General features: G+C 44.2%; 1 protein-coding gene across 1 annotated transcript in view; it reads right to left on the bottom strand.

Moving 5' to 3' along the window:
* Window positions 1–13,243, bottom strand: part of VSTM4 (V-set and transmembrane domain containing 4) — a 79,770-nt gene that overhangs the window by 32,328 nt on the left and 34,199 nt on the right. Inside the window, exons 4-5 of the mRNA XM_080926242.1 lie at window positions 13,029–13,136; window positions 4,856–4,889 (exon numbers count right to left, since the gene is read on the bottom strand). Coding sequence (XP_080782368.1) covers window positions 4,856–4,889; window positions 13,029–13,136 — 142 coding nt within the window. The remainder of the gene's footprint in view (window positions 1–4,855; window positions 4,890–13,028; window positions 13,137–13,243) is intronic.

Below are 13,243 nucleotides of genomic sequence, written 5' to 3' on the forward strand. Positions count from 1 at the left end.
CCATCAGTCCTAAAGGCCATCACCACCCCTCCCAAGCCATAGCAGCTTCTTGCCTCAGGACAGGTCACAGTCATGATAACAAGCTTTACTTTTCTTCTTCGAACTTTTCTTAGCAAGACATGGTACACCCTAGAATCTCCATCTTGCCCCGGTCACTTGGCAAGGAACCTTTCCCTATGACCACATTGTCCTCAGCACCAGCATGTGGCCTCTTTCTGAGGATTCCTCCCTGCCTAAGGGTTTCCTTTCCTGGCTCCTGGCCCTGGTTCTGTGATTTCTGCCATTTTTCCTTTAGAAGGGAGTGACAAAGGACACTGATCATGCCCTAGCTTGAGGCTCAGGGCCCACTTCCCACAGCAGCAACCAAAGAGGGCACCAGGACTTGGGTCTCTGTCATGGAAAGGATGGGCTACAAGCCCAGGACACAGCTTAAAGCTAAGGTGAAGGAAAGAAGTGACTTGTTCTCCAGCCAACACTGCAGAAGGGAGTCAGCACCACATGAGGTCACATCAGGCTCTGATCAGGAGGATGAATGCTCCCTGGCAGATCCATGGTCAGGCCTGGCTCCACCATGGTTGTAGGTTGAAGTAGGAATATACTTTTTACAAAGACATAGCATTTCATAAAATGCTTTGAAAGCTTTGGACTGGGCATCCACTACATCACTGAAGCCCCCAGTGTAGCTGGCACAGAGGCAGAAATAATATTTGGGTAGAACTCTATGACTGTGATAATTTGAATGAAAATGGCCCCATAGGCTCATAGGGATTGGCACTATGGAGAAGTGTGGCCATGTTGGGATAGGTGTGGCTTTGTTGGAGGAAGTGTGTCACTGAGGGTGGGCTTTGAGGTTTCAGATGCTCAAGCTAGGCCCAGTGTGCCTCAGTTTCTTTTTGCTGTCTATGGATAGAGAGATTGAACTCTCAGCTAGCTGCCTCTCCAACATCATGTATGCTTGTATGCTGCCACACTTGCCCCCATGCTTCTTGCCATGACTATAATGGACTAAAACTCTGAACTGTAAACCAGCCCCAATTAAATGTTTTCTTCAGGGGGAGTTGCTATGGTCATGGTGTCTATTTACAGCAATAGAAACCCTAACTAAGATAATGACCCCGACCTATGGGTAATCGTTTAGATCTTAAAAGTCCTCTGGAGGTCATGAATTAAGTTTTGGTCACCAGTTTACGGTACCATCAAGATATGGTGAAACCTTTGAGAGTCAGAGTCTGATGGGAAGAAATTAGGTGATGTGGGACACACCCACAAAGAGGACATTGAGATCCTGTCTTGGCTTAAATGTGAAATGTTCTTTGCAGGCTATATGCTTGAACATTTTGTCTCCAGCTTGTTGGCTCTGCTAAAGAAAGTTATGGAACCATTTGGAGGTGAGGCCTTGCTGGACAATGCACATTACTGGGAGCAGGCTTTGAGGTTCAACTCCCTCTTCTCTCTCTGCCCTTGGATTGCAGGTCAAATGTCACAGGCTGGCCTCATGCCTCTGCTACCATACTTTCCCCAGGAAAACTGTGTCTTCTCTAGACTGTACACCAAAGTAAACACTTTCTCCCCTAAGTTGCTTTTGTGGGTAATTTTATCAAAGCGAAACCAACAGAGAAACTAAGACTCCTCCTACTCCTCCCTGCTCTCTTTGCTTCCTTGCCACCACGAAAAGGTGTGCTCTGCCAGAGTCTCCTGCCATGATGTGCTGCCTTGCCACAGACCTCAAAGCAAAAATGAGCCTTTTCCCACCTTAAGTTGACACATCAAGTATTGTGCCATAGCAATGGAAACATGACAAGCCCACTTATATAGTCCATGGGCTAAGGAAGACCAAACTTTAGTCCACCAAGCAAGGATGCCATCTTTGCTGTACTTCTTGACCCAGTAGCTACCAGCTTCAGATGTGACCACTGTGTGGGGAGGATGATGAGGAATAGGGAGGAGGACCCAAGACAGGAGGGGTTGCAAGCTCTCCATGAAGCAGAGCCAGGTATATCAGGATGAGAGGCTGATAGGCTGACCTTTCTGCAACCATGATTGCCCCTGCTATAACCCTCCCTCTAAATGACACACCAGCTTGACCCTAATCCTAGGGCATGAGGAGACATGGTTTTAAGGAAGCGACAAACAGCACTGATGAAACATAATTAATATCCAGTAGAATTTGTAGCTCATAATAAACAATTCGGTGCAGTTTTATAAACCTACAAAGTTATGCAACCATCAGTACATTTTTAAGACATTGCAAGCACAGCCCCCAAAGTTCTACACTTAGTCCATACCTCATTAATCACAGCCACAATTAATCCCCAGGCGCAACCTCAGCTATAAGCCAGCATTACTCTATTGTCCCTCTCCATAAATCTCCCTTTCCTAAGCATTTCATTAAAATAGCACACAACTGTAAATTTTGCACCTGGTCTCTTTCACTTTGTGGCATTTTGAGAACGGTCTGTCTCTGGCCTGCTTTGTTGCCATGTAGAAGTTTATTGGATGGTTCTGCTGCATTTTGTTTACTCTCTCACCAGCCACTGAGCACACTTGGATCGTCTCCAGTTTCTGGTTATTATGAATGGAGCACTTGTGAATGATTCCACCCAGGTCTTTGTGTAGGTATACGCTTGGGTAGATCCCTACAAGTACAGTCTTTGGGTCATATTGAGTCACACCTTAAGAAACAAATTTTGTTCCTCAGTGACTGCTCCAGTGAACAGTGCACAGGATACAGTTTCCTGCATAATCATGCCAATACTTGGCATCATCGGTCTCTTGGACTGTGGGCATTATGTTTGGAGTGTGCCGAAATCATATTGTTATTTAATTTGTATTTCTCTAATTAATGACTAAAGATATTGGGCATGTTTCCACATACTTATGAGCCCCTGGTACATCTTTGGGGAAATACCTGTTCAGATTACTCTTGGCTGTTTCAACTGTGCCATTTGTCATCTTATCATCCAGTCGGAAGAACGCCACGTCTGGAAACATGTGCTCATCACTTATCTGATGCGCCGACGTGTCCTCTTATTTGGTGGCTTATCTTTGCATCTCTATACTTGTGTTTATGGAAGTACAACACTTCTAAGTTTTTATCATTTGTCATCCTTGCCCAGAGCCACTTCAATTCAAGGACACAAGCATTTTCTCTTGTTTTCTTTGAGAAAAATTACAGGTTTAGTTGTTATATTTAGGGCTAAGACTCTTTAACTGATGATGCAATTAAATTGAATTATGTTGATACTGGTGCCGTGAGAAAAGGTGTCTCGGTTCACATTTCTGCCTGTAGAACACATACCACTTGATGAAAAGTATATGCCTTCTGTTTAGAATAGTCCTGGACCCTGTCGGAGCTCAGCATGTCAGACTACACATAGAGGATTCCTCTGCATCCCATGCATCCTCCGACCTCTGTACCGAGTATGCTCACCTGATTGCTGTGTCTGTGTGTGCACTGGTCCCTTGATGTCGAAACTGTGCTTATAACTTTAAACAAAATGAACGGTGCCTCATTTTTCCATGGTTAGAGATTGCCCTGCTGTTTTCTTGCTGTGGCTTTCAACTTTGACTCACTGTAGTAAAACATTATACTGTATGAGTCCATTTGTTTAATACATTTGTTGAAGTTTGTCTATTGCCTAAGATATTTCTTGGTGAATGTTTTATGGGGCCATGAAAAAAGAAAATACTCTTCTATAGGCTGGTTGTTTGAGATGGACTAACTGGGTCCAGGAGGTTGACAGCATTATTTATGTCTTCAGTGACTTTGTAGGTTGGGGACCTAAGCCAAGCCTACCAGTTGCTAAAAATCATCATGGATATTTCTGACTTCCCTAAGCTCTTCAGTTTTGGCTGTTTGAATTCTGTGTCTCGGTTGTTTGATGCATATACAATTTAGGACCTTTGTTTTCCTAGGGAGTGGCTTATTTTATCATCTAATGACCTATCCAACCCCTAGTAAGTGCTTTTCTTTGTGGTCTACTTTAAGAATTGCATGGTATATGCACAGACTGTTTACTGTGTAGCATCTCTTCTTCCATCTGTTTGCTTTCATCCTACCTATGTCATGTGTATGAAGTAAGTTTCTATTAAAAGGAATACATTTGGGAGGAATATTATCTATTATGTCAGGCCCTGTGATGCATTTAGACCAATGTATGAAAGTGTTTTGTTATTTATTCTCTTCTCATTTCTTATGATTATCATTGTTCTATTTCTTTATGTGACTTGAATATATTCAAAGAATTTATATTAATATATTTAAAGGATTATATTGATTTTATTCGGTTGTTTTTTAGTTTGGGGATAGTTATTTTAATAGTTACTTTGGAATAATACATGTATGTTGCAGTGGTTTGTTGGTCTACTTTCTACTTTTGGAAAGAACTTTTCTTTGTTGGGTGGTGTTTTCATTTACCATTTGCTTTCAAAAAGTGTCAGTGAATTTCAATACCTCATATTCACTATATTTCTAGTGAGTCCTGTCACTGGGTAAAATAGAACATGGGTGGAGTCAGCACTCTTGGAAAAAGATTAGAAGTCTTAGTTGTGAAAACAGATAGAGGTGGCTCAGATCAGTCATAAGTTACCACATGGCCCCACAAGATGCTTTTCAAACTACTAAAATGGTACTGGTTGGACCAACATGGGTGGCATGCTATCTGGACCCTGTCGGGATCATGAATGGTATGAGGACTATTTACAAATGCAAACATACACAGACCACACATTGTTTGGCTTCCTTCTGACCAGCACCTCTTAGCAAGAATATGTATTTAATCAATTTATTGCTAGTAGGCAGAGAAAAGAAAACATCAAAATGTATTATTTGAAACAACAAAGAAAATATTCCTACCTGTTCTGAGGGCATTTCACCAAATAATGTCTCACTGTGAAAGGAAAAAGAATAATAGTTGGTAAATAGAGGCTAATTTGACATTATCTGAAAGGCAAAGACCCAGATTTTGCTCAGTTATTGAGGCTGCACTAACCAACTCTCAGGATGTCTGGCCTACAAGTTTTGGGGGGAAATAATAGCAAAGACATCAGAGGGCACCCCACTGACTTGATGTTACTTCAGTTATGGACTGTACCAGGTAGGAAGCCACATGCCCTGCCAACACAACATTCATCTTTGACCAAGACAAACTTAGTTGCATTCTACCATGAGTGGTGAGGTCTCCCAATATGTGAGCACCAACTGAGTCATGAGACCAGCCATTGGGACCAAATAGGATGTGTCATCTCTCCTTAGAATCTGCTCATTGTAAAGTAGGCTCACATTCTCTAATCAATACTCTATAGGACCTCAAAGGAGCTTCTTAATCAGATGTGATAGTGCTGTCAATTAATCTGTGGACCCAGTAGAACATGAGTCCCACAGAGAAGGCAGTAAGCACTGTGGCTGATGTCCCAGAACAACCAGCCTCAGCTGATCCACCATCAGATGACTGGCTGACTCTAGCTGAGGGCAGTAGCAGAATTACTTGGCTGAGCTGCTGCTCAGCCCAACTGCTGACCCATGGACAGCGATCAAATAGAATGGTTGCTTTGTGTGCTTGCATTTAGGGTTATCTGGTACACAGTCAGCCTGTGCCAAGTCCAGAGAAGGATTGTTAGCAATGGAGAACTAAAAAGAGCTAAACTACCCCTATGCTAACATCTAAACTTTTCCTGCATTCCATTTACTAAACACCTACTATGGGCCAGATACTTTATGGATACAGCAGTGGCAACCATAGTATATATTCGAACAATTCATAATTATGACAATATGATAAACTTCATATGAGTCAATAGACTTTAGTATTTAGTTTGTATATTCTAGGACGTTCTCCAAAGAGTTTACAGGAGTTAATTTCTGGGTTCTCTTGCAATGTGCCTGAGAGCTGACTATATTTTCCTTCTCTCTTAGCATGACAGCATGATTTTCTTCTAAAATCACCTTTTGTACTTCACAGAGATAAGGCATGCTATCTACACATCAAGACTTATCCCATAGAGACTTGTACTGGGGAACAGCACACATGAGCTGACACAAAGCATTAGTTTCCACCGAGACTTCCAATGGCTCACAGCTTAATAGGTAAAAGTCATGAGAATAAAATTCCAACATTTTTCTTCCAATAGGGACTGAATAGTGACCTAATCTGGGTGTCAATGGCAGCATTTGAAACTGCATCTTTGATAATAGATCATTATTTAATTCTTAAGATTTATAACTCAAAAGCTGTACATGGTATTGGGTAACATATAAAAACTCCATTTATTCTTGCCTTCTTTTGTATTAAAGGTAATATTCCTAAGCTCACACCCATTAACAGAACAAAAGTGGGATTGATGGAGAACTATAACCTAAGCAAATTTTGAGTTCTCATTTTCCCATTGACATGTAAGGATATATAATGTAAAAGCAAGAATCTATATCAATAGAAGTCCACTTCCAATAGAACTTCACTTTATGCTTATTAATTTATTAATTATTTAATCTAAATAAATGATCTCTGTTATTGCTATTCATTTTATAATAATCTTTCAAACTGTTAATTTTGACACCTTTATGGTTTGATGTTATAACAATATTCTAACACTTAGTCACAGAGACGGAAATGGAGAAATTATGGACTCGAATTTGTGTGCACGTATGCATGTGTACAGATAAGCACAATCGTCACTCAATGAAACAGCTGTGTGAAGCTAGGATCGAATTCTGTGGGATAAGTGGATGAAGAGTAAGGAGAAGGAAGAAGACTGAATGGCATTTCTAATGGTCGAGGTTCCTCCTCCCCTACCTCATGGTGTACTTAAAATAATCAGGGATGGTGGTCAAACCCAAGAACACAAAGGGACATGTAGTCATATCATTTTAAGGTTTCTACTTCTGCAGTGCTTTGGAAAGTACCTCTTTGGAAGCAATTTACACTTGTAAAGAAAAAATTGAGGTGTTAAAAACACATAAAATAAAAAAACAAGAGGTCACAGGGTTTGTGAAAAAGTGTTTTAAGAATTATATAAGGCAAAAAAAAATGTTTAAAGCCCACAGCACTGTCAGCCAATTAAAACTTTTCAATAACCTCTTTAAATATTGTTCCTATGTGGTAATGAAAGGCACTAAAGCACAGAGAGGGTAGTGTACTCATCCATAACCACACAGCAGGTGTTGTGGATTATGCTGTGTTCCCTCCAAAATTCCTATGTAGAAAGCCCAATCTCTGGCACTTTACAATAGGACTGTAATTAGATATAGGATCTTAGAAAGAGTTTAGTTAAAATAAGGTCACTAGGGTGAGTTCTAATTCAATAGGGCTGGTTTCTATATTACAAAAGGTACCAAGTCACAAATGCAAACAGAAAACCAGATGAACCAGAGGGGAGACGCCATCCACAAGAAAAAGAGGGAAACCATAGGAGAAACCAGCCCTGATAGTATAGCACCTCCATCTCAAAGTCATGCTAGGCTTCACAGCTCACTGGCATCTTCAGGGCTCCTGTCTCTCTTTCTGCTTCTGAGAAGCCATGAAACAAAGTGTTCTGCTCAGGGGATACTCTCTGCTGTGATGTTCTGCCTTCCAGAGGGCCGAGTGATGGGGGCCACATGATCAGAAACTGAAAGCTCTGAATCCGTGAGCAAAAATAAACCATTCCTCCTTTTAGCTGAATTTGTCCTGGACCTTTGCACATTCATAGAAGGTTGACTAACAGGATGCCCGTTCCACCCATACCCAGGACTAGAACTGGCACGATTCTGAAGAGTAGGAGGGATGCCCCTCCCTGCTTTACAGTCCACGGGTTGGGGGGGGGGGGCTCAAATATAATTTATATGTAGTGTCTGAAGATTTTCATTGTAGATAAAAAGAACTTCAATCTATGCTCCAAGTCCAGGACTCTTTCAAGGAAACTACTAGAAGACTCACAAGACTCGCCAAGGGAAGATGGCCTCTTTTTCACCATTCTTACTGGGCTTTTCAAGGACCATTGGGACCCAGCATAGCCAGTGGAGCATTCTACCCCAGGACAGATGATGAGGTTGACCTCGGGGCTGTCAGAGGTCTCTGACTGCAGGCTGCTGAGCCTTTAACCTCCTCAGGTCATCCTTCTGTTCTGTCACCTCAGCCACCCAATCGGTCCTTTGTAGTCTCTCCAAACACCCCAGCCTGGCCATGAGTGGGACACAGTTCCCTGTCCCACATTCCGTGCACCTATAGAGGCAAAGTTTATTTGCTCTTTGATTCATCCTTAGAGGGATGCAGGCAGGAGAGGGGTGGGTTGTAATGGGCCTTGAGTTGTCCATTCTCTGACCTTAGAAGACAGACTATAAGTGAGAAGGAACCAGAGCTCACACCGAAGAGGATAATACATGGTAAGGAAAAGCCACACCTGCTCTTGCCTGTCCCAAGGTACCTTAGAGACTAAACTTTTGGGGGGATCATCGAGCCAGCTCCCTGGGCCAGCAAGACCAGATGAGCTCCTGAAAAGCAGTGGCCTTGGAAACCAGTGTCGTGAAAAACCATCAGAACTCAGGGCTCAGTCCTTGAGCTCAGGAATGGTATTCTCCAAGGGGATTTAGCTAAAGAGACCCAGGGACAAGGTCCTTGTCACTGCAGACACTAAAATGGAGCAAGATGGCGATTTGTGCTAGGGAGCAGAATGGAGGGATCATGTACTGGGCTGGAACACATGGGTACAATTAACTTTGCTCATAGCCCAGCTGGGTGTCCTGGAAACATAGCAGCAATGGCTGGGGCAGAACAGCAGCCAAGAAAGCTGGCCTACTGCCCTTGGCGTTGGGAGAGCCAATGCTGTTGAAGGGTCCTCAGGAGTGGGTCAGCTACTCTGATGTAATTAATGTTTCTGCAGGAACCAAGATGCACTGTTGGGTAGAAACAGCCTGCAAACCTCAGTACTCTGTGACCCCCTATGGGGGAGCTGGCTTCCTCAAACATTCATGCAAAAAGTCCAAGCAACACACTTGGAGGGGAAAACCTAAACACCAACAGACTCTCAGTAGGATCCCTAGTAAGAACTGGACCCTCTTCAAACTAAGCCCCACACTCAGCTCTTTATTTACAGTTTAAGCTGTAGTCACAGTGATGTAAATATGTTATAATTCAAGGCATGGAATGTGAGACCATTATAAAAAAAAAATAACAAGCGCCTTAGAATCACAGAATCATTTGGACACATGTAGTATGTCCCACAGATGCTTAATGGTTCTCAGTGAGAACCCCAGCCATTGACAGCAGCTAGCCCACAAGAGAAGCCACTTCCTGTGGTATGCCCTGGCTAGGTGGTTGTTATGGAAATAGCCCAGCACTTCAGACCCTGGAAGCAGTCAGTTATTCCCTAGCCACCTGTGGTAACTAGGTTGTACCTTCTGCCTCCCCAAGCTTCTAGCCCTGCAGTGGGAGAGACAAGGAAGCTGGGACCAATCACAATCGTGCTGTTTTCTCTTTATCTCCACCAGGAAATGAAGACGCATAGGATTAGTATCCCAGAGAGCACTGGGGCAGAAGCAGAGCCATCCAAATATTTGAACCCCCACTGGACTTGTCTACCAGTTTCTAAAATCTCGACATCTTTGAGCTCAGGGTACAGAGCGCCGGAATTGGAATCACTCTGCTCAATGGCTTTAGTGTTCAAGGGGAACCCAATAACCAGGAATAATTTGGACTTCTCAGGGGATAACTCTGTGGTGCTGATGAGGTCTCTACCTGGTGGGCAGAGGACGGGGATGCTAGAGAAGTAGTAATAACATGACCCACAAATGATTTGTTCTCGTTCAGTGCCTCTCTGGAGTTCACACCGACGAAGAAGAAACCCATTCATAAGAAACGAGGACACAAGCTCACTTAATTTAAACATAAGGTGTCTAAGTGTGGTTTTGCTCCGTTTTAATGTACAACAGATGTTACAAGGGCATGCAAACCCAATGTGTGTTTTGTAATTTTCTGAAAACTCCTAAGTTGGGGCTTATACGCAGCCCTACTCCTGAATTTTAAAACCGCTCTAGGTCCATCCATATTCGCTTCTGTCACATGTATAGCAATTACTGACCCGAACATAGCTGTGACCAAAATAGCTGGATAGACACATGAAACGGGGGGGGGGGGGCCGAGTTCCTTACTCCCATACTGCAGAGGGTTCAGCCCATGGACAGTCAGACTTATGTGCCCAGACTGAACACATAAGAAGGAGCAGCGACGGCCTGAGACTGCTCTTTAGTTCTTGGTGGATACAAAGCAGGAAACAAACAAGGACAGTGCCACTGACAAAGAAACCCAAAGAATCTGACCCCGTGACCGACTTTCTCCAGCCATGTGCCACCTCCTGAAGTTCCTAGGACCTTTCTATCAGTTTGGGACCCAGCCCCAAATACATGAGCCTGTGCTGGGGACATCGTATGTTCAAACTGTAGCACCATGTCTTCATATACATTCTATGTCGTTCTTAAGAGTCACCTAGAAAGGATTACTGCCCTCTCTGAAACTCAGACATATTAAAAGAGTTACCCCGAAACCACAGAAGCCAAGAGAATCTACTCATAGCCTCCCTGGAAATTTAGAGGAAGATCCCTTCACAAAGGTGACCCTCAGATGTCTGTGGATTTTCTAGGATACAGCCAGAGCCCTTTCCTCTGTCAATAGCTTAGGGATACTATCATGCCCATTGCCTCATGGGAACCATGCAGGCTACACAAGATGGGGAGCAGTAGAAACATATGCCTAGCCTATGGCAGGTGCTCAGACAATGCTCTTGACAGCTGGGTAGGGCTTCAGATGCAGAAGACAAGTGGTCACTCTTCATCCCATCCTAGCAGGGAAGAATGATGAGCCAGTTATAAGCTCCATTCCTTGAGGTCTTTCTGTGAGGTCTAGAGGAACATGCCAGGTGGGTCCTATCTTGGCATTTCTTTGATTTCTGGGTGCTGCCTCAAATCCTACGGAGTCCATAGTTCAAGTCTTCCCAAGCCTTGGTAGGGCTGCCCTTAGCACACACCCAGCCTGGAGATTGCTAGTGCTGGTGCCTGTTAAGCTGCAACAGCTGGGAACAGAGCAGCTGAAAAGCAAATCTATTTGTTCAAAATTTTGTGGAGCATCTGTCAGGAGCCAAATTCCAAGGAGGATCTGTCACATGCATGGCCTCTGCCTCACACAGAGTTCTCTGGAAAAGAGGCGAAGGGGCAACACCCATGGGCAACATTTGCCACAAGCTCAGAGAAGCAGCTGAGGACTGTAAACTAAGGAAACGCTGGGATATCTTAATGGGGTGGCAGATGCTGTGGAGGAAGGTACCCACGGGCAACACAGTGAAAGGCAAGGCCGGAGGGAAGCATTAGGGCTCTAGTGGAGAGAAATCTGGCCTGTAGCCCTGGCTCCATTCCCAGGGCTGCATTTTCCATTCTCTGCTCCCTGTCAACTGCATCCAACCCCTGGAAGCTGCTGACGGCACCTTTGTCTTCCGTACTTGCTGGATTTGGTTGAACTTCAAGGGGAAGAAGCATTTAGGGACCGCTGTGCTGGAGGAGAGAGGCTGTGAACTCAGGATCCTTGAGCCAGCTCTCTCTTTGCATCAGCTAGACATTGCTTGAACTGATCTTCTGGACCACCTCTCCCACAACCACAGTTCTTTGTTTAATTTTATTTTACTTTATGTGTGGTTGTTTTGCCTGCCTGTATGTTCAGATGTCCATATTCATACCTGCTGCTGGAAGAGGCCCTGGGAGGGTATCAGGTTGCCTGGGACCAGAGTTAACGATGATTGTAAACCATCATGTTGGTGGTGAGAAATTGAATCCAGGTCCTCTGGAAGAACAGCCAGTGCTCTTAACCTCCGAGCCCCACGGCGTCAGCAGCACTTACAGGTCCCAGAACTTTTCCTCCTCACCCTTTGAGCAATGGTTTCCCATAGGTAATGGTTGCCCATCCTTCCTTACTAATTTTCTCAGTCTTGCCCACAAAGCTGTCCCCTTTATAGCTGTCATTAAAGATCCCCGTGAACATGAACAGAAGCTAACTCTTCCTTCATCCACACCCTTAGCCTAATAGTGACCGAGACAGTGACTCCCAGGTCACTGTGAATGTGCTCAGGAGTTTGAGTGTCTCCTCTTTCCCAGCTCCCAGATGGATGTGCTCTTGTTCCCAAAGTCTCCATGAACAAGAAGAGAAACAGAGGCTGGATTTCTGTCTGCACAGTGAGGAGGTGTCCTTGAAACTGGGCTCAGTGTGTCTTGGTTGTTTCTGAGATCAACTGTGTTCTCTCCCCATTACTTTCAGAGATTCTGGGGTAAGGTGTGCATGAGAAATACTCAAAAGAGGAACTAAAGAAAGAGAAGCTCAAGCAAGCCATGAAGAGTCAGCCAACACCCTTGGAGAAGGTCTGCTGAGCCATCTTTGGAGAACAGAACAAAGGCAAACAGCTGGATATATTCTTAGAACTTCCTCCAGACTTGGGAAATTGAGCTCAATAAGAGATATGGGCTGCCATTAGAGTCAGAAGCATTCGTGGGGAGATAGGAGTCATAGACTGCAATGTCTGAGAAAGCACACGGAGAGAGGGGACTGAGGACAGCCTCCAGGAAACCAGGGACTCTGGCAAGAAAGGAGTAGGCACTGGACAGGAAAAGAACAGAGAGGGATATCTCAGGTCCCGCCTGCCTGCCAAGAAGATATTTGCAAGCCCCTTGGTTCAGAACCTTCACCCCAAATTCACTCTCTGATCCCAAATGCAATGCCTAGCTGCTCCAGCCACAGCCTTCTTAGGACAAACACCATGATCATGGTTAAGAAACCAAAGGCCCCAGGAGGGAAGAAGTACGAGAAAAGGGAATTTAGCTGGTTTGACCATCTTCAGTTTATTTCAGCAACACCTATAAGAAGCAAGTCATCTCATTCCCCTCCCTTGCTGGTTCCAGGTAAACAACTGCTGACCCTGGATGCCTTCCCACCAAGGTGATACTTTGTCCAACATCTCCCGCCTGTGTGTGGGTGGATGCCTTTCCATTCTAGACATGACCTTATCTGTTTTCTTACCTCTTGATTTCCTCTTGTGAAACACAGACTGCCAGGCAATGACCAGGGTGAAGAGTAGAACACTGAGGATCCCCACGCAGCACACAAGGACAGCATACACATAGAGATCTGAAAGGCACGTTGTTAAAAACATTAGCTCAGAATGAACCACCACTAAAAGAACTTCAAATGCACACAAGAGGAAAACCTTCAGATCTAGTCTAAGAGGCAGAGTA

The sequence above is a fragment of the Micromys minutus genome, assembly GCF_963924665.1.
Source record: "Micromys minutus genome assembly, chromosome: 12".
NCBI classification, from domain to species: domain Eukaryota; kingdom Metazoa; phylum Chordata; class Mammalia; order Rodentia; family Muridae; genus Micromys; species Micromys minutus.